The 26,034-nt window shown below is 54.0% G+C and overlaps 1 protein-coding gene across 14 annotated transcripts in view; it reads left to right on the top strand.

Moving 5' to 3' along the window:
* The window catches only part of PTPRE (protein tyrosine phosphatase receptor type E), a 179,707-nt gene that overhangs the window by 147,537 nt on the left and 6,136 nt on the right, over positions 1 to 26,034 (top strand). For 7 of the 14 annotated variants that reach the window (XM_043475091.1, XM_043475092.1, XM_043475093.1 and 4 more), the window contains 12 exons: positions 4,476 to 4,552; positions 5,432 to 5,468; positions 7,705 to 7,802; positions 11,543 to 11,710; positions 12,925 to 13,088; positions 16,284 to 16,419; positions 16,684 to 16,833; positions 17,189 to 17,282; positions 18,555 to 18,631; positions 19,429 to 19,563; positions 22,815 to 22,940; positions 24,697 to 24,866. In XM_043475091.1, the coding sequence (XP_043331026.1) occupies positions 4,476 to 4,552; positions 5,432 to 5,468; positions 7,705 to 7,802; positions 11,543 to 11,710; positions 12,925 to 13,088; positions 16,284 to 16,419; positions 16,684 to 16,833; positions 17,189 to 17,282; positions 18,555 to 18,631; positions 19,429 to 19,563; positions 22,815 to 22,940; positions 24,697 to 24,866 (1,432 nt within the window). The remainder of the gene's footprint in view (positions 1 to 4,475; positions 4,553 to 5,431; positions 5,469 to 7,704; positions 7,803 to 11,542; positions 11,711 to 12,924; positions 13,089 to 16,283; positions 16,420 to 16,683; positions 16,834 to 17,188; positions 17,283 to 18,554; positions 18,632 to 19,428; positions 19,564 to 22,814; positions 22,941 to 24,696; positions 24,867 to 26,034) is intronic. The other 7 variants (XM_043475100.1, XM_043475101.1, XM_043475104.1 and 4 more) reach the window with 5 other exon arrangements.

Below are 26,034 nucleotides of genomic sequence, written 5' to 3'. Positions count from 1 at the left end.
GTTCCGAGCTGCCTCTGTAGAGGCTGGCCTGGCCGGGTGGAGGGGGGGGGTGTTGTGGCGTCATTTCCCCAGCCTGGACCCAGCTGTCCGCTTCGCCATCGGGCTAGCAGAAGGGCGGCCTCTGAAGACCCCAGTGAGTTCACACTGGAGGCCCAACAAAGGGGGGACCTCCCTTCTCGGGCAGAGCCTCTGTGGGGTGGAGCAAGCCGGTCTGTGCTGGCCCTCGGTGGGGTGGCTCTTAGCTGAATTTTTAGGATCAGAATCGAGTCCATCTGCCCTGTGGGTAAGAGAAGCTGTGGTCCACCTGATCTATATGGTCTCTGGATTTTCAGTACCTGATAGAAGCAATTCATTCCCATTTTGGATGCATAGGATTTATTTGTGGTTTGGGTTTGGGTTTGGGTTTGTGTGTGTGTGTGTGTGTGTGTGTGTGTGTGTGTGTGTGAGTCCACCATGAGCTTGGGTCAACTAAAACCAGAGACATTAACCAAGTCGTTTCTATCCCACGCATACTTGTAGAGGAAGCCAAGGGGGCAGCAGGGAGATGGCAGGTCACGCAGCCAAGCGGAGAGACTGGCTGCACCAGGGTCAGGTTCTAGACTCAGGGCAAAGGTCACGCTGAGAGGACTTGCTGTTGAATTGGGTGAGGCTTATCAGAGGCGAGTTCCGTAGCTTAAACAGCTCAAGGGAAAGAATGCCATGCAGGAGGTTGGGGATCTTTGGCATAATTTGCGCTGAATGAAAATTAGGGTATTTGGAAGTTAGCGTCTGTTCTCAGTTGAATTAACTAATTTAGTTTGCGCGTTGACTGCATGACGTATGTGTGGAGGACCTGCTCACTGCCAAGCCCTTTCCGAGGTTCCTGGCCTATGTTTCTCTCCTAATCACTGAACCCTTTACTTTCTAAAGGGAACATTTGCGTGGCTGATCAAGAGTGCTTTCAGCCTGAGCTCCATGGAGCGGAGTTAGCAGCCAGGTGTGGGAATTACCTCTGGTGGCCCGGGGTGGGGCAAACCCTGCCCCCCGAGGGTCGCCAGCGGGGCCCAGCAGGGCCTGCTTCGTGCCCGTCATGTCTAAGCCGCATCCTCTGGCTTGTATTATGGAAGGGAGCTGGCATTCTCTGCAAGTGTGAAAGTGTGGGTCCTGCCCCAGCCCCTCCTGGCCCAGGAGTGCCAGGCCAGAGGAAACTGAGGTGCTGGCAGTCACCACGGGCCTGGGGACCCTGTCCGATGTAAGCATTGATGCAAGGACACATTTATGGAACCATGTCCTAGAAGCACTGGGGTGTGCCCTGGAGGAGGCTAGGTGGGGGCATCTGGCTTTGGCATCAGTGAGACCCAGAAGCCAATCTGGTTTACCTGGGTGGTTGACCAGAGGTGCCCTGGGGCAGTTGGATCACAGGAGGATTGTGCAGGGGGCTCCCAGGCCTGCTCCCCCAACCCCAAGCCTGGGAGACCCTACTCGTACTCGGGGTGGGGTCGGGTCAACAGGCAGACAGACGGGCCTTATACCTTCAGGACCGTATACCTTCCCTTTCCTGCCCCCTTCCCCACGCAGAGAAAGAAAGGGAAAATGCAGTCCCTCAGGCGTGTCCACCTCCCTGGACTGCACCCGCCAGGATCCTGTGTCCCTGGGATTTTTCTCAGGCAAGAATACTGCAGTGGGTTGCCATTGCCTTCTCCAGGGGGTCTTCTGGACTGAGCGGTCCAGCCCCCATCTCCTGAGTCTCCTGCACTGGCAGGTGGATTCTTCACCACGGGCACTGCCTGGGAAGCCCTGTAAGTGCATCCTCTTTACAAGATGCCCCTGGGGCAGGAGCCAGTCCTGGTGTGAACCCTGGGAGCTCTGAGGACAGAGGTCAGGGCGCCTGGGTGTCGAGGGGCTGTGTGTGGGAAGGGCCCCATGGCCGGTGGTGAGCGAACATCTTCCTCTTTTCTGGAAAAAGACGCCAACCAGGGATAATTTTAGGAAATGATGTTTTGAGAGAGAAGTGTGACTTTTTAGAATGAAAAGACAGGAAGCTCTTAGAACTGCAAGAGCTAAATCTAACCAGAAGGCTATTTTTAACCCCTGCTTTCTATAGCTGTCCTCAGAAGGGTAAATTGTTCCAAATCATGTTTAACTAGCTTGATACGTGTTCCACCGGTGCTATTTCTGCCTCAGGGCCGAGGGTCTCAGGGCCCAGCCTTTGCGGACTGTGACTTTGGGGTCTGACACCCTGACTGCCTTCTGCGGGCCGTGACTGCCCCAGACCTGCACTGACCTGTCCTCCGCTAGGAGCAGGATATGGTGTCCAGACAGCAGGTGTCCGAGCCCATCCACTTGTGGTCAAGCCAGCAGCCCTCCGTGTAGGGGGGAGACATCCGGTCTGTGACCCGGGATTTTGCCCCAGACCCACAACACACACACACACACACACCCCTTCCTTGATTAGTTTCAGTCCTCTGGCCACTCGGAGGGGATAAAGCAGGGATCAGGACACAGAACTATCCAGTAATTAATGCAGCAAATGCGTACAGAGTACCCTCCGTGTACCGCCCGGCACAGAAAAACAACCCGGAAGCAGCTTGATCCCAGAGCCCTGGGCCCAGGTCTGGGCATCCTTCATACGTTTCTACTCCTGTAAGTGGTCAGCCACTTCCACACCAGTGTGGAGACCCGGAGCTGGAGCTGCTCCACCTGGGGGGACCCATGAAATGGTCTAACTTCTTTGAGAATCAGAAGAAAATATATACCTAACCCAGTCTGGCTCATACTTATCCTTATAGCAACTACCAATGCAGGAGACGTAAGCGACTCGGGTTCGATCCCTGAGTTGGGAAGATCTGGAGAAGGAAATGGCAACCCACTCCAGTATTCTTGCCTGGAGAATCCCCTGGACAGAGGAGCCTGGCGGGCTCAGAGTCAGGCTGACGTCACAGAGTCAGACATGACTGAAGTGACTCAGCATGCATGCATGCAATGCAGTCATAAAATAGAATAATGTGTAATGTTTTTCTTTAATGGAGAAAGGGGCCTGTGAAGGCAGAAGTGACATGCACCCATGTAAGTCATATGGGGCCTGGTTAAAACCTCCCCACATGTATGTGTACATACATACCACAAACATACACACCATACTGACGTACATACAACACACAACTACACACACTGCATACAAGACACACCACTGCACACCCCACAAATACACACACACCACACTCACACACATACACACACACACCACTCACACACACACACCCCACACTCACACACACTCACACACACACACCACTCACAGACACACACACACACATACCACTCATACACACACACACCCCACACACACTCACATCACACACAAACACCACACACTCACACACACACCACTCACACACACACACACCACTCACAGACACTCACACACACACCACTCACACACACACACTCACACACCACACAAACCCCCACACTCACACACACACACTCACACACACACCGCTCACACAAACCCCCACACTCACACACACACACTCACACACACACCGCTCACACAAACCCCCACACTCACACACACACACTCACACACCCCACACTCACACACACACACTACTCACACACACACACACACCAAACACATACTCACACACACCCCCACACACTGCTCACACACACACACACACCCCACACTCGCACACACACACACACACACACACCCACACACACACCACTCACACACACACACCCCACACACACACACACATCACACACACTCACACATCACACACACTCACATCACACACACACCCCACTCATACACACACACATCACACACACTCACATCACACACACACACCACACACTCACACACACACACCACACTCACACACAGACACCCCACACTCACACTCACACACAGACACCCCACACACACTCACACACACACACACCCCCCCCACACACACACAGCCCTGCCTGGTCGGCCCTCGCACGCTGGAAAACTGCTGAAACCACAGGCCGGGATGACCCAGGCGGTGGCCCGTCCTGCACAGTCCGTCCGTGTGAGTCCAGCTGCCTGCCCGCTCCGCGGCAGACCTGAGCGTGAGCTCTGGGGTCCGGAGTCCCAAGCCCTCAGGCCTGACGCCCGCCTGTCCAGAGGCGGACAGGCTCCCCTTTGAAAGCCTGGGAGCGAGGCCCCCGGAAGTGCTCCTGAGGGCCGGCACACCGACTCCTGGGCCCTGAAATTCTTTCCTGTCGTCATCCCCCGGGTGTGTTCTGCTCCTTCTGGGGCCGGTCCTGGCCTGGGTGTGGGGGTCCCATGCTGGATGGAGCAGGTGCGTCCCTGCCCCCCGGACACTCAGCGTCTCCTGGGAACGTTTAAGAAGAGCTTCCCTTCTGTCCCGCGGTCGCCACGGTTCCGTCCTTCCCAGTGTTTAATCCTGTCTGTGTGATTCCCAGGCCTAATGTCACGGTTTTTGTGTTGTTTTTTTCTGCAGATGACCATTCCAGGGTGATTTTAAGCCAAGTGGATGGAACCCCATGTTCAGACTACATCAATGCTTCCTACATAGATGTAAGTACCCTCCAACCCAGCATGGACTCACACCTGGAGCACTGGGGGTTGAGTGTGGATGGTGACCCCTGGACCCCTTCTTCCCGGAGCCAGGAAGGTAACTCGTCCCCACTTTCCTGGACACGGGGGCCACAGTGGCCACTACACAGAGAGTGTGAAGGCACTGGGCCTTCTGAATTAGCGTCTGTGCTGGGGACTTGTTCCTAAGTTGCAGAGAAGCCCGAGGGAGGCTTGTTTTTGCTGCTGTGGCTTGGTCACTCAGTCGTGTCCCACCCTTTGTGACCCCGTGGACTGTAGCCCACCAGGCTCCTCTGTCCATGGATTCTCCAGGCAAGACTACTGGAGTGGGTTGCCATTTCCTACTCCAGGGGATTTTTCTGCTCCAGGGATCGAATCCAGGTCTCCTGCTTGGCAGGCAGATTCTTTACCACTGAGTCACCTGGCAAGCCCATACTTATTTATATTACTGACCAAACAGAACAGAGGGGACCAGTTAAATGATTTACAGTAAAATCATTTAGAATGGATTATTAAGAATCCCTGTTAGTTGAGCCTTAAAACATCATTTAATATGTTATGAATTATTATAAAAGTTCAGTGTAAGAGAATGTGTTATCTATTAACTGATTTAAAAAAAAAAACATATATATATATATCTGTGCCTGTGTGTCTGCTTGCATATCTGGAAAGATATTCATAGAAAAATACTGGCAAGTGATACACAAAAACAGCGTTATTTCTGAAACTCCTGGCAAGGTTTCTTCTTAGTTTTCTGTGTTTTCCAAATTCTCCACGACAAGTACATGTTACTTTCCTAACAATACAGTCCTTCCACAATGACAGTTCTGAAAACTCATAAATCTGATTTTATTTCTCTAGGGTTATAAAGAGAAGAATAAATTCATAGCAGCTCAAGGTAAGCTTTTCATTAAGCGATGGTCTGAACGTGACTTTGGTAAAATGACAGGGAAGGCGATTGCTCGCTCACCTGATGCCAGCCACCCTGGGGGTTATACAGGCTTTTTGTGTGTGTGCACTGTTACGTTTACACAGCTGATCAGAGTCATCCAGCCTCTCCCCAAGCGCAGAAGTGAAAGGTGTCACGAATCTCACAGCCTTGCCGCTCAGCGTGTCTGCTCCACGGGCCAGGAGCGCCCCCTCCCCAGGGAGGTGTGCGGAATGCGGGCCCCACCCCTGACCGCTGCTGTCCCTGAGTTTGCATCTTAGCAGCATTCCCAGGTCATTCTGCACTGTAGAGTTTGATGAGCATTAAACTGTGAGCTGATGAAATTCCTCCAGGGCACAGGGCTTCAAACGAGTGTAAGAGCCCCCATCTGTGGTCAGGGCAGACAGACAGGGAGCGCGTGGGGGCGTCTGTCATACACAGCCATGTTGGGTGTGCAGAGAGACAGACACACGATCTGTGTCTGCGCCTGTGATTTAAGCCCAGATGTCCAGTGCTTGCTGTCTCAGCGTGTTGATACTTGCATTGGAAAATCTTGAATTTCTCTCGGCCAGCTGAACTCTACGTGACTTCCAAGTTGTTGGAAGAGCTGCAGGGAGGGGAGTAAAGTAACTTTCTGGTTCAAGCCCATAACCTTGAAGATGCTTTTAGCTGTGAAAGTGGATTAGTCGCTCAGTCAACTCTTTGTGACCCCATGAACTGTAGCCCGCCAGGCTCCCCTGTCCATGGCATTCTCCAGGCAAGAATACCGGAATGGGAAAAAAAATAAAAAAATAAAAATAAAAAAAAGAACACCAGAATGGGTTGCCATACCCTCCTCTGGCGGATCTTCCTGTGAAAGGACGCCCTTAAACCTCACACATGACCCTGTGTGTTTTAAAGCACTTTCAATCCAGCTTATCAGCATCTGCTTGGGGCTGTCATCCCCGGGAGCCAGGGCTGATGAAGTTGGGGGTCATGGAGCTAAGAAGCAGGTTTCCTGCACATCCTCATTCCTCGGCAAGAGTTTTTAGAGCAGAGGGTTCCAACATTCAGTGTAGATAACAATCTTAAATGCACATTTAAATGCACACACAAAAAATGGGCTTCCCTGGTGTCTGAGACGATAAAAGAATCTGCCTGCAACGCTGCAGAGCCAGGTTCAGTCCCTGGGCCAGGACGATCCCCTGGAGAAGAGAATGGCTACCCTCTCCAGTATTCTAGTCTGGAGAATGGACAGAGGAGCCTGGTGGGCTACAGTCCCTGGGGTCGCAAGGAGTCGGACACAACTGAACGACTAGCACTTTCACTTGCCCTGAAAAGTAGGGAGCTATACACATAAGCCCACGGTCCATCAGGAACATGCCCAGCTTTTAATGTCAGAAACGTCAGAAAACCTGGCAAACACTCGCTGATGCCAATAGAAATGCCTTTTCATTCTTATAAGCAGACGTCCAGAGGAAGTAGCGCCGGGCCCGGGCAGCAGCATGAGGGAGAGGGGCCTCTTTAATCCCCCGTCTGCCCTCCGCAGCGTCGTCCTCAGGGTCACAAAACGGCTGCCACACCTCCAGGCACTGTTGTCCCTAGTCAGGCAGGAAAGAGAGCAACAGGCAGAGGACTTTCTTCCAGGGACACTTTATCTTTTGCTCAGACCCCCTCCCCAGGGGCTTCAGCCCACGTCTCACCAGACAGCCTCAGTAGCTGTGAGGCCCGCTGAGAGATGCGATGTTTTTCTTTTTTTTTAGAGGAAAGGCGGTTAGACATGGCAGGTGGGTCAGGCAGCCGGCAGTGTCTCCCCCTTCCCCCACCCCCACACACAGTCTGATTCAGCGGTTTGGGGTGGGAGGTCTAATTCTGAGGCTTCGACAAGCCCCTCGGTGGCCACAAACCACTTTGACGGGCAGCTTGCAAACCAGCTCCCATTTTAATAGTGTTTGTGGCCAACGATCATCACCCAACTGGGTGCACTAGCTTAGCCCCCGAGGATTTCCCAGCCCCTGGGGGGGTATCAGGGAGAGAGAGGCAGGGCCAGACAGGGAGGCTGCCCCCTACTCCAGTCCTGCATCTCTGCAGGGAGTGAACAGGCCCATCACCCCCTTCCTCAGGGCAGGTGGGGAGGGGGCAGCCGTCCTGAGGCCCAAAAGCCAGCATGACCGGCCTGGGGCTCCAGGGACCGCTCTGTCTGACTCGGGCCATCCTCTCCTCTCAGGCCCCAAACAGGAGACAGTGAATGACTTCTGGAGGATGATCTGGGAGCAGAAATGTGCAACCATCGTCATGCTGACGAATCTGAAAGAAAGAAAAGAGGTAAGCCCAGCCTCGGGTCCCCAGCGTGTTCTTCTCAACTGCTGCTGCTTGGCTGGGGGTACGCTCACCACTTCCTTTTCCCTTCTCCTCCTGCTTATCACGGCAGACAAAAAAACACCTCGGGGCTCACAGCACTTTTATTTTGAAATACGTTGTCTGTGTTCCCAGGATCTCACTGTCCTAGTCAGTCAGTTCAGTTCAGTCAGTCAGTTCAGTTGCTCAGTCGTGTCCAACTCTTTGTGACCCCATGGACTGCAGCACACCAGGCCTCCCTGTCCGTCACCAACTCCCGGAGTTTACTCAAACTCATGTCCATTGAGTTGGTGATGCCATCCAACCATCTCATCCTCTGTTGACCCCTTCTCCTCCTGCCTTCAATCTTTCCCAGCATTAGGGTCTTTTCAAATGAGTCAGCTCTTCGCATCAGGTGGCCAAAGTATTGGAGTTTCAGCTTCAGCATCAGTCCTTCCAATGAACACCCAGGACTGATCTCCTTTAGGATGGACTGGTTGGATCTCCTTGCAGTCCAAGGGACTCTCAGGAGACTTCTCCAACACCACAGTTCAAAAGCATCAATACTTCAGTGCTCAGCTTTCTTTATAGTCCAACTCTCACATCCTAGACTATGATATAAAAATGATGCAGGGATTTTCTTCTTTTGAGAGTCATTCCTGGGTGGCCTGCCAGCTCTTACGCCATGGTGGGAGAAATTAATTTTAATACAGAGATTTTTTTTAGCATCTTAGAACATAACATGTTGGGCCTCAGACCATAAGAAAAAAAAAGTGATTTCCCCCTTATTTTTCAGACCAGAGAAAAGCGTTGGGAAAACACAATGTGTATTGAAGTAGTATTGATTTGGTATTTCAAATGTGTTCAATTAGCTGTTTCAACTTCAAAAAGTAATGCATGTACATTATAAGAACCTGAAATCTCTATAGAGTTAAGAGTTAAGCCGATTCATTTCCTAAGTGTGCCTCCTGGTCAGGACTGCCCCGGGTGGGGTGCAGGCAGTGAGCCACCAGCAGACCCCTCATGCAATTCCTGTTGCAGTGCGAGGGGCTGTAGGTCATGTCAGGAGGTGACAGAAAACATAATGGAGACAGAAAATAAAATACAGCAGGGACAGTGGAGGCCCAGGAGGGACAGACCGAGACGCAAGGCCAGGCTGAGGCCCTGCTGGGCTCCGTGTCCGGCTCAGAGATGCTGAGGCATCCCTGTGCCTGGGAGGCATTCACTTTTCAACTCAGAGGACAGAGACACCTGTAGAATAAACCCGGACACAGCATGACTGGGGCTCTGGGGGTGCGATGGAGAGGGGGACAGCCCCCACCCCGGTCCTGAGCCGGGCCAGGCAGGAGGACTCGTGGAGAGGATGACGGTGCTGCTGGGTCTTAGAGACTGGGGTGTGGGGTGGGGGGAGCTATGCCAGACGCAAGCAGGAGGGACGCACTGGGGCGTGTTTGTGAGGCGGGGCGCAATCTGCTGGACCCAGAACCAGGATGCCCATGCCAGGGACAGAACGGCTAGAAGTGCATCGAGGAAGCAACCGGGGCTTGAAGCCTGGATATCGGGCTGACATGGATGGGCGCTCGAGGGCTTTCCCGGCAGTAAGCAGGGGCCTGCGCTTTCGGAAGTGAGCTCATGCTCCAGAGTTGAAAGCAGAACAGGGAGGCAGATGGGACGCTAGCAGCACGTTCCAGCCCGAGGGCCCGAACAGCGGTGGTGGCAAGCGGGTCAAGAGGGAGACCCAGCTTGGCAGGAGACGTCTGTCCCAGGGTTTGTGTGGTCCCGGCTGCAGCCGGACCTAGGTGACCTCCATCATCACTCACTGGCCGGGGGCTGGCCGGCCCGTCCCCAGGGAAGCCCAGGCCGCTTGGCTAGGGCTTGGGGTCAAGGGGCCCAGGGGCTGCCCTTCGGGATGGAAGTGACAGACCTTGGGGAACTTAGCCGGGGCAGGAGAGGGGAGACCGGCCGGCAGGGAGGGCAGCCACGAGGTGGCCCTCAGCTCCCCTCCCCAACCACTAATTTATTCCACCCAGAAAAGCAACGGAAAAGCCTCCAGCCCCACCCCGTTTCCGCTCGGGGAGTGGAGAGGGGTTTTCTTTTGTTTCCACGGGAGCTGGGACGGGGCTGGGGAGGGCCAGCCTCCTCCTCCTCCGTGTGAGTCCTGCCCAGGCCCCATGCTCTCTCACCGGAAAGAGTGATGGGCGGAAGCAGGGGGTTCCCAGGCAGGGACACGTCCCGGCGGGGGGAGGGTAGCAGGGGCGCTGTGGGGGAGGTGTCCCCGGGCTCTGAGCGGATGCTGTGGCCACATAGGCCCCGGACGAGGAGGCTGACCTGGAGCCTGGCGTCCCCTGGGACCAGCTGATTTCTGGGCCAGGCTTTCTGGGGCTTGTTTGCAAACAAGAGACCGAGGAGACCAGCGAAGGGACGGTAGGGCTCGGAAGGCGCCCCCGGCTCTTTCTCTGCAGCCTCTTTCTGCATTTTTCCATCTCCATGACTCAGACTCAGCCTGCCTTTGGGCCTCGATTTTCAGTGTCTCAGATGAAATCATTTCTCAATAGAGTGTTCCCCTTTTCTTAATTGCTTACACTTCTGTTGTGGTCTCCTTGGCTTCAGCATCCTGGCTCAGTGTTGTGAAAGTTGGTATCTCATGATCTGATCGGGGCAGAGCGGGGTGGGGGGTGGCAGGTGGTGGTGACCTCGGTGTAGACGGGAGTGCCAAGGGCGTGAAAACAACACACCCTGAGCCCTGTGGGGGTGTGAGAAGCAGCCCTCGGGTCCTCGCGTGAGAGTCTGTCAAGGCGGGAGTCTCAGGAGGGCCCCCGGGAGGCCAAGACTGCCCCAAACCATGACCTTCAGGGTGGGCTTCTCCGCAGGGTCCCTTCAGAGCTGCCCAGGGCCAGGCCACGGGAGGGGAAGTTGGCTGGTGGGTGTCATCACATGAGCACTGGGCTCTCGTAAATACCAGCTGACTCCTACTTTATAGGATGATTAGTCCTCGTGGCCCGGCCTGTGAGCTGTGTCCAGTGGGTAGTGTCCAGGGCCAATGGCTCGCTGACCTCTGCAGCTGTGGAGCAGGGGTCCCCCCATTAGGGGGACCTCGAGCCTTCAGGCCCTCCTTGCAGGAGGACGCCCTGGGGTCAGGAACTGGAGGACCAGTCCCCACCCTCTCGTGTGTGGTCATTTGTAGTTCTGGGGGAGGCAAAGCAAAGGAAGACCTCTCTGTGACCACCTACCCATCCAGCTCTACAAATTCGTGCATCTGTCTTATCCTTGGAGAAAAGTCAGGAGCGTTCAGCTGACGACAAGTCCATGACTCTTCCACAGAGGGTGGGTGGGGTGCAAATTAAGTTCAAATAATGACCCACCGAATCCGATGAGCAGTGTTTGAGGAGCACGTTTGTCCTCTAGGGCTTGACGAAGCCCCACCCAGGTGAGGCTGCTTCCACGTGGGTCCCCGACTCTGTAGAGCAGCTCAGCCTGATGGGCCAGGCAGTACGTGTGGTTAGTAAGGGGATGAGTAATCGAGGCGTCAGAGGGGCCTGATTCCGGTCTCAGTCCAGCCGTTAACCAGCATTGATGAGACGGAGGCACACCGTCCCAGCCTCTGAGGGCTGTGTCCCTGGAGCCGGCTGTGTGCGAGGCCTGTGTCCACGGCCGGGGCAGGGGTCGACGAGGTGATGAAAGGCCCCCCGCCCACAGACCTCCTGTTTCTGTCCACTTGCCCCACGCAGGAGAAGTGCTATCAGTACTGGCCGGACCAGGGCTGCTGGACATACGGGAACGTCCGGGTGTGTGTGGAGGACTGCGTGGTGCTGGTGGACTACACCATCCGGAAGTTCTGCATTCAGTCTGTAAGCACGCGGCTTCCCGCAGAGGCAGGCTTGCGAGGAGACACACACGTGCGTGTTTTATCACAGGAAGCACTTGCCTCACCCCGACATCCCCCGCCCCAGCAGCTCTCACAAGGGGAGACGAGGCTGGAGGCAGTGCCGGGCAGGGAGGCGGGATGGTCCCTTGTGGGCCACAGATCTGAGTCTACGGGGCAGCCGACGGGCAGGTGCACGTGACCTTGAGTCAGGGTCGATACTCCTAGCTCCCAGAGACCACCTGGGTGGGGGAAGTTGAGTCAGTTGGAGCATCCTGGGGGTGGTGGGAAGGGGTCCCCCAGTCAGTTACACAGGGCTGTTTCACACGCTGGCATGGAGACGTGAGGTTTTTCTTTTTTTTTTTTTTTTACAGTTTCAAAATTATATCTGAAACATTTCATTATTTTTCAAACTGTTTTCCTGCTAGTCACTCCTCCCCTGAGATGATTTAAGGCAGTCTTCAATAAAGACACCTGTAGGCGAGGCAGATGAAATAAGAGATTTCAGAGACTTAAAAAAAATTAGCAAAAAGCGGAAGGTGGTGTTATCAAGAATCAAAGGTACAGTGATGGGTGTGGTTAGATCGCAGAATATGAGTCTGAGCTTCCTAGAAGCCACAGCAAAAGAGGAGAGAGGATGAACTTTATCATATTACTGTCCCCAACTTTGGCCTACCTCCTCCCAGAAACACACGCGTACACACACGCACACACATGCCCACACGCTTCCAAATACACTATATAACTTTCCATGGCTTGGGGCAGAGAACCAAACTCCTCAGTTCTGGGTAAGAAGAGTGGAGAACGGTTTTGAGGAAAGGGTTGGGGTGGGGTGGGGTCTTCCAAGGGTAGACCAACCATATGTTTTCCCCACAAATCAAGCCGCTTTTGAGAGTGAAAGCTCATGCTGTTGGCAGTTACACAGCAACATAAAGTCTCGGCCAACTGGGACGCAGCCAGCCTGCTGGCTGACGGGCCCGTGAGCCCTAGGGCCGGCTGCAGGGCATTGCCTGGCTGGTCCTGGCCGGGTGACCGTGGGCCCTGCTCTGCTGCCCCCGCTGCTATGGTGTCCAGTAAGCATCAGGGTCTCACTCCCAGGCGTGTGGTTTTCACTGATGGGCCCCTCTCTGCACGGGTCCCCACGGCTGCTCACGCCTGGACGGCAGAGGGGGACCTGGAGCCGTGACGCTGCGGGTGGGGAGGGGGGCGGGGCCGTCCCGCCCGCTCACGTCTCCGCGTTCCCCACAGCAGCTCCCTGACGGCTGCAAAGCGCCTCGGCTGGTCTGCCAGCTGCACTTCACCAGCTGGCCCGACTTCGGGGTGCCTTTCACCCCCATCGGCATGCTCAAGTTCCTGAAGAAAGTGAGGACGCTCAACCCCGCGCACGCCGGGCCCATCGTGGTCCACTGCAGGTGCGTGCCGGGCACGGCTGGGCGGCCTCCAGGAAGGATCCAGCCTCCAGGGGGAAAATGACCAGTGGGTGGACATCAGGGTGGGCAGAGGGGCCGCTGGGGTGACCTGAAAATACCTCCTGGATACTGGACGCAGCTCAGAGAATCCGTCAGGGCAAGAGCTGGAGGGATGCTCTCCATCCCGGGGGGCAGAGCCCTTCATCAGTACCACCTGTCGGGGAACCTTAGTATTGAAAGCAGACAAGCGCCTTGTGACCCGGCGCTGCACAGGCCTCTGAGCCACTGGCTTTGGAGAGTCTGGGGCGTGGTCCAGCCCGGCCTGGCCCTCTCAAGGGGGCAGCCCCCACTTCTTGCTCAGACTTCCTGAAAGCCAGAGTCGGTGTGTCGCTTCCGCTGAACACCTGTGTGGCAGATTCAGAGCCCCTGTGTCCCTGGGGGGCAGGCTCCTCTTGTCCCTGGCCGGGCCGTGATACTCGGAACGACCCCGCCTGTAACAGTTGGGAAACCCTGTGTCCAGTGGAGAGTGACACCCACTGAGCAGGACCGTCCGTCCTCCAGCCGGGAGGGCAGGGCCACCGGCCTGACTCCCTGAGCAGGGAAGTCCTTCCGAGGCACGGGCCCGCGGTGGCCCCAGCTAGAGGGGACGCCGGTCAGCAGCGCGTCCTCAGGGTGGAGCGTTTGAAAGGCCCGCAGCAGGCGGGCAGGCAGGCACACTCCTGTTCCCATCAGCTGACCGTCAGCCGGCTGGGCTCCAGACGGTGGGGGATGAAGGAGCCGCCTCTGCGTGGGGTCAGGGCTGGCTGCAGGGAGCGGCTCAGCTCTGTTTTGTTCTGATGCCTCCAGATTCCCTGGTGCTGGTGGAACCTCAGCGCCTGGCTCCTCCCCTGCCCGTCTCCCCCCTCGCCACGGTGCTGGGGCAGGTCATTTGCCCTTCATCTTGTTTTCCACCCTCTGCCGCCGTCTGTGGCCGAGAATCCCGGCCTCTGCCATGGCACAGAGGTTCTCTTCCCAGGGGAGTGTGTTAATTCAGTGCTGCTACCGCAGCTCCTGACTTCTCTGTGTTCTGCTTTGCCTGCGGGGAAGGGATGTCCTTCTCTCTGGTCTGTGCGTCCCTGTCAAGCTGAGTCCCATGCGGGCAGATGGGTGGTCCAGGTGAGGCCTGGGAGCAGAGGCTCCTGCCAGGAGTTCAAGCCCGCCAGAGCCCCCAGCATCCCGGAAGAGGCTCTCATGGGCTGGCAGACCCGGGTCCTCAGGATGCAGTGGACTTGACAGCCTCATCCCTCCAAATGTACCTTCGCTTGGGTCTCCTTGGACTCCAGAGGGTGTACTGCCTGGGGCTGGGGGCTTAGCCACTTCCTTCTGTGCTCTGGCACCCACTCTTCACCCCCAGCAACCCCCCAATCCCTTAAAAGAGCTGCCACTCAGTCCCTGATGAAACCACAGGGAGAGGTCTCTCGCTGCAGCTCTGAGCTCCACTCCAGCGTCCAGAGTTCAGAAGGGGAAGAACATCTGGCCCGGGGCTTCTCCTGGTAGAACCAGCCTGGCCCCTTCCTCTGCTGAAGTCCCCTGCTCCCCGCTCCCCCGGGCAGGAGCCTCTCGCTGCCTGCAGTCAGCTATGTCCCGGCCCCTTCCACGCACCTGTTGGGTGGGCTGTCTTGACCTGGCTCTGCACCTAACGACCGTCTCCTTCTTTGTTTGTAAAGAACTAAGACTCCTGAAGGAGCCCCTCATGTCTCCTCCGCTCTTCCCTGCCCGTGAGGAGCAGGGAGTCTCCAAGAGGGCAGGTCTTCACTGCCTGTCTAGTGCCATTTTGGAGACTAGCTGGAAAGAATGGTACCATCCTCACCCCCCCCCCCCAAAAGAGGAACATGGTAGGGGGGCTTCATTCCTTAAGTTGTGAACCTTCCATTTGAAAGATGACTTTATTTTTTAAAAAGAGGCTAAAGTTGCAGTGGGTCGGGGTGCTGGGGGCAAGCCCGGTTCAACCTAGTGACCCTGCACCCTTGGCTGCTACGTGCAGTTGTGGTCTGGACCGTTAGGGGTTTTTTCATCCCGTGGATGTTGGCTGAGTTTGTTTGTGTACCTGCTGAGTCCTGGGTGTTGGGGAAACACATATGGATGGCCTGCATTGCTTGGAGGGGATCTAGATGGACAGGGAGGGCGGTGGTGGGGAGGATGTGCAGAGACCTCCGTGGGGAGGCCATTGCGGGGAAAGGAACCCTAGCCCAGAAGTGGAATCGGGCAGCTTCCCGAGGAAGGAAACCTCTCAGTGGAGCCCCTGAGCACCAGCTGGCCCCAGCCAGCCCAGGGTTCAGGGCCGGGGTCCTAGACAGAGCCAGCTGGGGCCCCCATTTACATGACCTTGGCTCCAGGGCCAACAGACCTGGCCTGGGGGCCTTCTTTCTTATGAAGAACCTGGAAACGCACATCAAGCGTGACAATTAAAAAAAAAAATCCACTTGCACAAGTGATAATGAGGAGATGGCACTCGGTAATAGAAGAAAAATTACCAGTACAACTCACACAAAGCTTAGACAGTGGCCCTTTTCCGTAAGCCTGTTGAAAGTGAAAGTGAAGTCACTCAGTCGTGTCCGACTTTGTGACTCCATGGACTGTAGCCTACCAGGATCCTCAGTCCATGGGATTTTCCAGGCAAGAATACTGGAGTGGGTTGCCATTTCCTTCTCCAGGAGATCTTCCCGACCCAGGGATCGAACCTGGGTCTCCCACATTGTAGGCAGATGCTTTACCATCTGAGCTACCAGGAAAGCCCGAAGTAAGCCTGTTAGTCTCCAATTCGCCTGCAACTGCAGGACCTGCAGGAGACGCGGGTTCGATCCCTGGGTTGGGAAGATCCCCTGGAAGAGAAAAGAGGAAATGGCAGCCCTCTCCAGGATTCCTGTCTGGAGAATGCCATGGACAGAGGAATCTGGTGGGCTACAGTCTCTGGGGTTGCAGAGAGTCAGACATAACCCCGGAAGGAGATTTGAGATCTTGTCCCTGAGATTCTGGTGCCCTCCGGTGGCCTCACCTGGATTTGTCTTTATTAACGGAGGGAAGTTTCTGCGCCGTGAAGAGGTCCGTCTTCGCTGAGGGTGGCGTGTCGTCCGGTCCGGACTGCAGGCGTGTTCCAAGGTCCCATCATTGCACTGGGGACAGGAGACTCACAGCGTGGCCTCTTCCTCTCTCCCCAAGCGCGGGCGTGGGCCGGACGGGCACCTTCATTGTGATCGACGCCATGATGGACATGATGCACGCAGAGCAGAAAGTGGACGTCTTTGACTTCGTGTCCAGAATCCGCAATCAGCGGCCTCAGATGGTTCAGACGGACGTGAGTCATGCCCTCCCCTGGCCCAGCCACCTGTGCTGATGTGAGCTTGGCTCAGCAAACCCCGATGCCCTGGGACGCGTGTCAGATGCACGCAGAGCAGCGCCTGGCCGGGACCACGTCACCCCGGCCCTCGTCAAGGCCGCAGATGGTCACCACAGGGAGCCCTTAATCTGACGTTCCCCCCGACCCCCTCCCCTTGGCACAAAGAGAAGGGCCCCCTACTCCGAGGCCCCCCTCTTGGAGCCTGTCTGGGTCTCCCCGCAGATGCAGTACACGTTCATCTACCAAGCCTTACTAGAGTACTACCTCTACGGGGACACCGAGCTGGACGTGTCCTCTCTGGAGAAGCACCTGCAGGCACTGCATGGCCCCACTGCCCACTTCGACAAGATCGGGCTGGAGGAGGAGTTCAGGGTAAGCGCCGACCTGCTCTCAAGGAGGACCGGCCTCGTTCACACAAAGCTGGTTGCAGCTGCTTCCTCCCCTAGGAACGCCCGGAAAAGCAAGGGGATCTATCCCGCCCGTGACTTTCAATGGAAGAACCACGGGAACTTTCAGAGCTCTGCAGCCATGTCGGTGGGGGGGGGGGGGCGGTGGGTGGAATATCATACATGCACCTTTTATCTCGCAAGACTCGGGCCATGTCTGGAGATGGAGACAGGTGTTTCCTCTGAGCAGGTGTCCTTGATGGCAGTGGGGTTAGAAGGCTGAGCAGTCTCTTGGGAACATCAAGGTTTTAACTGCACGGCTGTGTCTCTCTTGGCTGCAGAAACTGACAAATGTCCGCATCATGAAGGAGAACATGAGGACAGGCAACCTGCCTGCGAACATGAAGAAGGCCAGGGTCATCCAGATCATTCCATGTAAGGGGCCATCCGTGGAGGGTAGGCCCTCGTGGCAGGCGCCATCGGGCAGGTAGCCTGGGGCTTCAGTCGCTGGAAGGTCGTTGACCACCCGCTCCTGTAAACCAGGGGTCCGGGGCGGGGTGCCCTCGGGGAGCTCTGTCAAGTGTGGGGAAGAGAATGCCCACCTGTGAAGACGTGAGTGACCTAGGCTGTCCCGTAGGGTGTCAGGCAGGCAGCTTGTGACCCGGGCTTGGAAGCAGGAGAGGGAGGGGGACTTCCCGGAAGCGGAGGGATGAGCTTCGGGCCTGACGTGGTGGCTCCTGATTCTATGAGACGTCATCCCGTCCTCCCCCAAACCTGGGCGGAGGCACGGCACCCCCCTGTACACAGAGTGGGGTCCTGGCCCTCACTGGGCAGCCGGACCCGAAGGGCTCTCAGCTGAGGCCTTCTAGGGAGAGTTCTTGGGGCCCGCAAACCGTGGGGAAGGGAGGTATCGGGTGCTGGGCAGCCTGGGGTCTTGGGGGACGGGAAGCCTGCAAGCCTGGTAGGAGCAGAGGCATCGGAGGAACCCCAGGGGGAGGGGAGGCGGGAGGGCTCACCCGGACCTCCCCTCCGCACCCCCTGCTGAACTTCAGCTCCCGCAGCAGGAGGACCTCACGTGGACCTGCCCAGGCCGGCAGTGTGTGGGGCTGGGCAAGCCCTCTGCAGCCTCAGACCCGGGGTCTCTATGGCCGTGATGCCTCCGGCAGGCTACTCCATGTTGCTTGCCTGGCCACCCTCCTTTGATTCCTTAAGTTTACTTTAATGCTTACATTTTGGTATGAATGACCTCAATTTGGGGCTTCCCTGGGAGCTCAGCTGGTAAAGAATCTGCCTGCCATGCAGGAGACCCAGGTTCGATTCCTGGATCAGAAAGATCCCCTGGAGATGGGATAGGCTACCCACTCCAGTATTCTTGCCTGGAGACTCCCCAAGGACAGTGGAGCCTGGTGGGCTACAGTCCACGAGGTTGCAAAGAGTCAGACACGACTGAGCGACTAGGCACAGCCCAGCACCTCAGTTTATGACCGATGAAGACATTAAGTCAGTTATTTGAGAACTTTCCTCACAAAACACAGCTTCCCCCAGCCTCTTGAAAGAACCTAGTTTAGAAAGGAAACCTTCCAAGTAGTTGATTGTATTTAGTGATTTTATCCATAAGCTTTGTGTCTCGGAAGCTCCTAACAGTGAGCTCAAGTTTGCCAGGCAGGATGGGGTCGCTTCTGACCCAGGGGACACACTGCTTTACAGACGACTTCAACCGCGTGATTCTGTCCATGAAGAGGGGCCAGGAGTACACGGACTACATCAACGCGTCCTTTATAGACGTAAGTGCTGGGTCCCCGCCGAGCCTGCGTGCCTGGTGAGGATGTCAGCTCCCTTCACCTATGATCACAATCTCTTCCTCTACTTGTTTTCACAATCAGAAAGGGTGGACATGCCCCCAGAAAGCCAAACCAGTTCATTAGCAAACGCTGGCTGGAAAAAAAAAAGAATAAGGAACTTTGAAATAGAGGATGTACGTGCACTACTAAATAATTGGCTGCTTTTCCATTAATACATCATAACTTCTCTTTTGCTTTGCTGTTACGCTCCAGCCCTCTGTCCCTGCTTGCATGCGCTTTCTGTCCTGTGACCTCTGCGTGGACAGCACAGTTCAGTTCAGGCCCGGTCACAGGCTGCCTTGCGCACAGCAGAGCTGAATGGGCGGGAGACAGCATTGCAGTCAAGTCTGTGCACGGATTCCGGTTTACAGACGAGAGAACGCTGTGCCAGAGTCGGGTTACGTGGGCCCCAAGCCAGGAACCGGGGAATTAACTCACTTCCTCCAGCTCTGCACCCTCTCTGCCCTGCCTTGATGCTAAGTTAGCTGTGACACATACAGGCACATTCTTAACAGAATCAAAGCCAGTCCAAGCAAGGTCCGCGTTACATCCGCACAGAGGTGAAGGGGCATCTTGACCTGTTTTCCTAGCTTGTGCCATCTGGGGCTCGGCTCAGGCCCCGGAAGTCTGGAGAATACTGTCCCTCGTGAGGCCCAGGGCTGTCCTAAACCCACATGTCCCCACGTGGGTGAGCGGTGGGAGGAAGCCAGGCTTGAACCTCTGCTCCCATCCATTTGAAGGGCTACCGGCAGAAGGACTACTTCATCGCCACCCAGGGGCCCCTGGCGCACACGGTGGAGGACTTCTGGAGGATGGTCTGGGAGTGGAAGTGCCACACGATCGTGATGCTGACCGAAGTCCAGGAGAGAGAGCAGGTCAGCTCGCCCCCGGCCCCGCCCCCCGCCCCCCTCCCGGGCCGCTCACACGCACCAGCTGCAGCCCACCTGCTGGACTACCGGTCCCTTGGGACGGTCTCACCTGCCATCAGCTGTGAGGCCAGGCCATGACTAGAGGAGAGAGAGAGGCTGCAAATGAAAAAGGTTTTATTTCAACTCCCCCTTTCCCACTCCAGTTCACTGGAACTACCCACTGGCTGTTGTTCTCAGCCTGCATTTTATTTACAGTGAAGTTGCTCAGTCGTGTCCGACTCTTTGCGACTCCATGGACCTATAGCCCACCAGGTTCCTCCGTCCATGGGATTTTCCAGGCAAGAGTACTGGAGTGGGTTGCCATTTCCTTTTCCAGGGGATCTTCCTGACCCAGGGACAGAACCCGGGTCTCCCACGTTGTAGGCAGACGCTTTACCATCTGAGCCACCTTTAACCTGCCTTGAATTTCTGCCATTTTGTGTTTGCCACAAATACATGTTTGATCACAACCTGTTGAAGAAAAAGACCCTTATTCACTTTTCTTGGGACGAAAAGACAGAGGTATTGAAATGTGTGCCTAATTAATACAGTCCTGGTAGAAGTGAATGGGTTAAATATTTCTTTTCTCCCAGCGATCCATCCAGAGGCACAGAGTCTTCTTGTTTTTATTTAATAACATCATAAACACTTGTGAACCCATCATCCAATTGAAAAACCAAACTTTTGCCAATAATATACACTTACCTAGGTGTTCTCCCAAGAGGTATCCACTACCCTGAATTTGTGGGTTTTGACTTCTTTGCTTTTTTAAAACAGTTTTGTTGGGATCATCACACATGCAATTCATCTTTCTAAAGTGTATGGTTCCATGGTTTTTAGTATACTCACAGAGTTGTACAACATTACTAATTCCAGATCATTGTCATCACCTGAAAAGACACCCCATACCCATGAATGGCCACTACCTACTCCCTCCCCACAATCCCTGCAACCACAGATTAGTTACTTTCTGACTATGAATTTGCCTCATCTGGACATTTCATATAAATGGAATCATACCACCTGTCTTTTGTGATTGAGCACTTTCACTTAGCATGTTTATAAAGTTCATTCATGAATCATTTCCTCACTATTTTTTTTAATAGTATGGCCCTAAATTTTATGTATTTATTGATTAGTTTTTGGACATTTGGGTTGTTTTCACTTTGGGCTGTTATGAATACTGTTTTGAACATTCATGGATTTTTTTAGTGAAATATATGTTTTTATGTGGACAAGTTTTTATGTGGACATATATTTTTATTTCTCTTAGGTAGATGCCTAGGGGTGGAACTGCTGGGGCCTGTCTTAACTATATTGCAAACTTTAACTGTTAAAGCAGATGCCCCACCAGTAATGTACAAGCATTCCAGCTTCTCCCCATCCTCATCAACACTTATAATTATCTTTTTAATTAAGCTATCCTAGTGGATGTTTTCTTAACTTTTTAAGAAATCTTTTTTTATTTAGTATATATATATATATATATATTCCTAAAGAAGCTACTGTTTAGTTTTGTCTGCTTTTTAACCTCCTATGAGAGGGTACCATTAAGGTATACAAATTCTGGTGGCTCAGCTGGTGAGGAATCCACCTGCAATGCAGGAGACCTGGGTTCGATCCCTGGGTTGGGAAGATCCCCTGGAGAAGGGAACAGCTACCCACTCCAGTATTCTGGCCTGGAGAATTCCACAGACTGTACAGGCCATGGGGTCACAAGGAGTCAGACACAACTGAGTGACTTTCACACAAGGTATACAGTCTTCCGAGACTTGACTTTTCCGCTCAAAGTTATGCATTCGATATTTTGCTGTGTTGCTGCCTATAACTGTGGCTCACTCACCGTTATTTCCTTTTGCTCCATGACACAAACTGTCCACCCTGCATCCACTGGCTTGCCCCTCCTCCTGTCATGGGCGTTTGGGTTGATCCATTTTGTTTTTTTACAAACAGTGCTGTGGGTATTTTCTCACATGTGTCTCATGATGCATGAGGAATCGCAGGGTTCAGAGACAAAAATGCCACGTTGGAGAGTGTGTGAACATTTGAATAGACAGGGCAGCTCCTAATGACTTTCCAAAGTAGATACGGTTTCCAAAGCGGACACAGAGTGAACATCATTCATCGACATCCCTAGGGTTGTCTGGCATCCTCATTTTTGTTAACTGAATAGGTATAAATATCATCTTTGTGGCCTTGATTTGCATCTCTCTGATCACTCTGAGGTCAGGCATCACTTTGTTTATTTATAGATGATGACATGTTTCCTCTTGTGCAAAGTGCCTGTCCATGCCTTCCACTCATTTTTCTTGTGGGTTGTTTGCACTTTTCTTATTGATTTAGAGGATTTCTTTATATATTCTTCATACTGATTCCTTGTTGCTTTTATGTATTGCAAGTATCTCATCTCAGTTGATGGCCTGTCTTTTTATTCTCTCAATGTTTTTGGAATTCCCCAAGTGGTTCAGTGGTAAAGAATCCGCCTGTCAATGCAGAAGATGCTGGCTCCATCCCTGGGTGGGGAAGATTCCCCTGGAGGAGGAAATGGCAACCCACTCCAGTATTCTTGCCTGGAAAATCCTATGGACACAAGAGCCTGGTGGGCTACAGGCCATGGGGTCACAAAAGAGTCAGATACAACTTAGTGACTAAACAACAACAAAATGTTTATTGATGACACAGAGTTAATTTTAATATAATCTGATGTTGAGATCTTCTTTGTCATGGTTGGTTAGCTCTCTGGGGTTCTTGTTTGGTAAATCTGTACCCCAAAATGAAAAGATATTTTTTCTAAGGCTTTCAGAGTTTTATTTTTTACTTCAAGTCTTACCCTTGGTTTGTTTTTATTAAACTTCAAGGCTGCCATATACAGTTGTACACTGCCCAACTCCATGAGGGCATTCATATCAGCCCAGGCAGCGGGTGAGTTAGGGATCCAGTTCACTTTTCCCATACAGATAGCTGATTTTTCAGCTCCAGTACTGGCCCCTCCTCTGTGTCATGTCATTTCTGTTCTGTATCAAAGTTGCAGACACACGCATGCTTTGTTCCCTTGGTCAGCAGGCACTAGTGGCATTCATATTTATGTTCATGTGCTATTTTCTTTTTCAGATGAAATACACTAAATGGTCTGACAGCACGTCTGCATCCTATTGTTAAAACTGCTGGCAGCAAATTCTTTATTTCGAGACTTAAAACATTTTTATTTTATTCCCCAGGATAAATGCTACCAGTATTGGCCAACAGAGGGCTCAGTGACTCACGGAGAAATAACGATCGAAATAAAGAGCGATGCCCTTTCCGAAGCCATCAGTGTACGAGACTTCCTGGTCACCTTCAATCAGGTATTGTTGCCAGGGGCCTTCAGCCTCTTATGGACAGAACACCCTGCGGCGGTCGTGTGGGCTCTTTGTGCCAGAACGTCCTGTCCATCACACTGTTCCAGATCCCCGCGTTCGTGTCAGTGGTCAGTGTGGGCAGTGGGCGGCTGTGTTACCGAGTGGCTGATCTCCCGTAAGATTTCACCTCCATGATCGTTCCCCGAGCTCCTTGCTGGAGCCTGGAGATGATGGGGCCACGTAGCCGACCCCAAGAGGCATCCTACTGCTGCCCACTCCCCGGGAGAAACAGCCGTGGGTCAGAGAGCAGGAGAAATGACTGGGTGAGGCCACAGAGGCCTCCCGGGGTTCTCTGCCAGACCCCTTCTCAGAGCCTTCCACAACCCCCCACCAGCCGGGCCTTGGGAACTCTCCCTGTGTGTCAACCATGCGTAAAATGACCCACCTGTGGGTTCCGATTCTGAGCTCAAGACGGTCAGTACAGTGAAACCCAGCTTTGCCCAAAGACTTGGTCTTCTCCTCGTGGGTCGCAGAAAGACCCAGGGACCCTAGGCTCCAAAACCGCTCATCCCCATCCTTGAAGGGACATGGTGGGTCCTGAAAGAGAAAGTCACTCAGTCGTGTGCGACTCTTTGCAACCCCATGGTCTATACAGCATGGAATTCTCCAGGCCAGAATACTGGAGTGGGTAGCCTATTCCCTTCTCCAGGGGATCTTCCCAACCCAGGGATCGAACCCAGGTCTTCCACATTGCAGGCGGATTCTTTATCAGCTAAACCACCGGGGAAGCCCAAGAATACTGGAGTGGGGTTTTGATTTGCATTTCTCTGATAATGAGTGATGTTGAGCATCTTTTCATGTGTTTCTTAGCCACCTGTATGTCTTCTTTGGAGAAATGTCTGTTTAGATCTTTGGCCCATTTTTTGATTGGGTCATTTATTTTTCTGGAATTGAGTTGCAGGAGTTGCTTGTATATTTTTGAGATTAATCCTTTGTCTGTTGCTTCATTTGCTATTATTTTCTCCCAATCTGAAGGCTTTCTTTTCACCTTGCTTATAGTTTCCTTTGTTGTACAAAAGCTTTTCAGTTTAATTAGGTAGGTCCCATTTGTTTATTTTTGCTTTTATTTCCAATATTCTGGGAGGTGGGTCATAGCTGGTGCACTGGGAAGACCCAGAGGAATGGGATGGAGAGGGAGGCAGGAGGGGGGATCGGGATGGGGAACACATGTAAATCCATGGCTGATTAATGTCAATGTATGGCAAAAACCACTACAATATTGTAAAGTAATTAGTCTCCAACTAATGAAAATAAATGGGAAAAAAAAATACTGAATACTGGAGTGGGTAGCCTATCCCTTCTCCAGGGGATCTTCCCGACCCAGGAATCTAACCGGGGTCTCCTGCATTGGGGGTGGATTCTTTACTAGCTGAGCTATCAGGGAAGTGGGTCCTGGCTTCTAACAAAAAAGGGATGATCCCTGTCATCTCAAGCAAAACTGCCCAGGATTCTGTAACAGGGTCTTGCAGGCCCTGGGGGCTCCGGGGAATATCTGATGGTCGTGACCCCCACCCAGGAGGAGGCACGGCTGGCCTTCTGCTTTAGGGTGACCACAGCCTACGAGCAGCCAGCATCTGGGAGGCCAGCCAGATGAGAACTCCGTGGGCTGCTTGAGCCTGTGGCCCGAATGCCCTCCGGGCGGGGTTGGGAGGGCGGCTGGGCGGCTGTGGCCACGCAGCCCTGAGACGCTCTTCCTGCCCAGCAGCCCCTGGCCCGGCCGGAGGAGCAGACGCGGATGGTGCGACAATTCCACTTCCACGGCTGGCCCGAGATCGGGATCCCGGCCGAGGGCAAAGGCATGATTGACCTCATCGCGGCCGTGCAGAAGCAGCAGCAGCAGACCGGCAACCACCCCATCACCGTGCACTGCAGGTGAGTGGGTCCCGGGGCCAGGGCGCCCCGCTCCGGGTGGGCCCCACGCAGACCCCACGCTCAGCACACTGCTCCCAGCAGCACCGCTTCCCTGGACTGTCTTCTTCACCTTCCCCCGCTCCCAGACTTAACACAAATGCATAAATATCTTCCTGGACTTGCAGAAGCAGTTGGTGAAAAGGAGTCAGGAAGCAACTCAGACACATGTCTGTGTGCTTTTTAAGTCGTCAAAAAAAAAAAAGGGAAAAAAACCACACACACACATTTCCAAGCACAGCTCAGACAAACCCTGAACTTGAGTTATCTTCATTTTGAAAGACCGGCGGGGCTCTGGCTGGCATGCCCAACCAGCACAGCAGGAAGCTTTTCTTGAACTACTCAGGGATGTCCAGGCCGGGGTCCATAACAGAGGGTCTGCAGCCCCAGCCCATCCTGACACCACTCAGCCTGGCTCCCAAGCCCCCCACCCCCCACCATGGGCAGAGGGGCCCACCGGGGGACACCTGGACACAGCAGCACACCCTCCCCAGCAAGAACCTTGATAAACAGCTTTATGAGGCAGAGGGTGAATCCTATGGAGACATGCCAACTCTCCTTCCTTCTGGGCTAGGCCCCCCTGCTGGCAGGGACCTTGACCACCCTTGCAAAACTCTTCCTGCGGGAGCTTGGGGTGTCTGATCTTGGGGTGGGGTCTGATTTGCTTCTAAAACTGCACTTCTGTGCCTCTGTCTACATGTGGCTCCCATTTTTCTGACTGCCATTCGCCCCCACCCGCTTACCCTTCATGTCAACAAAGTCCAGGTTAACCTGGAGGATTGGTCTGGCCTCTTTCCTGACCTTGGACCCAGAGATGCGCCCTTCAGGCATGGCCAGCAGGGGATGCACACACCTAGGTTTTCAGTCCCTGGTGCCTTCGTAGATGTCCTTTAGAATAAAGGAGAGCTGAGTTCCTTCTTCCGCCTCCACAAACCCAGACTGAAACGGTATGGGTGTCGGGCACCAGGGATGCAAACAAAGGTGAACGAAACCCACAGTCGGGATTTGGGGCCCCAGTGAGAACTCCGCGTCCACCGAGGGCTCCGTGGAAGAAGCCAGCCAAGCCTGCCTCCGTTAGGCCTGCTCTCTCTCTCCCAAGAGGGTCTGCTCCGGCAGGGTTTATCCGAATGAT

This window comes from Cervus canadensis, chromosome 8 (assembly GCF_019320065.1).
Source record: "Cervus canadensis isolate Bull #8, Minnesota chromosome 8, ASM1932006v1, whole genome shotgun sequence".
Classification (NCBI taxonomy): domain Eukaryota; kingdom Metazoa; phylum Chordata; class Mammalia; order Artiodactyla; family Cervidae; genus Cervus; species Cervus canadensis.
Note: the sequence above shows the minus strand (reverse complement) of the source record. Positions and strands in the feature narration are given on the sequence as shown.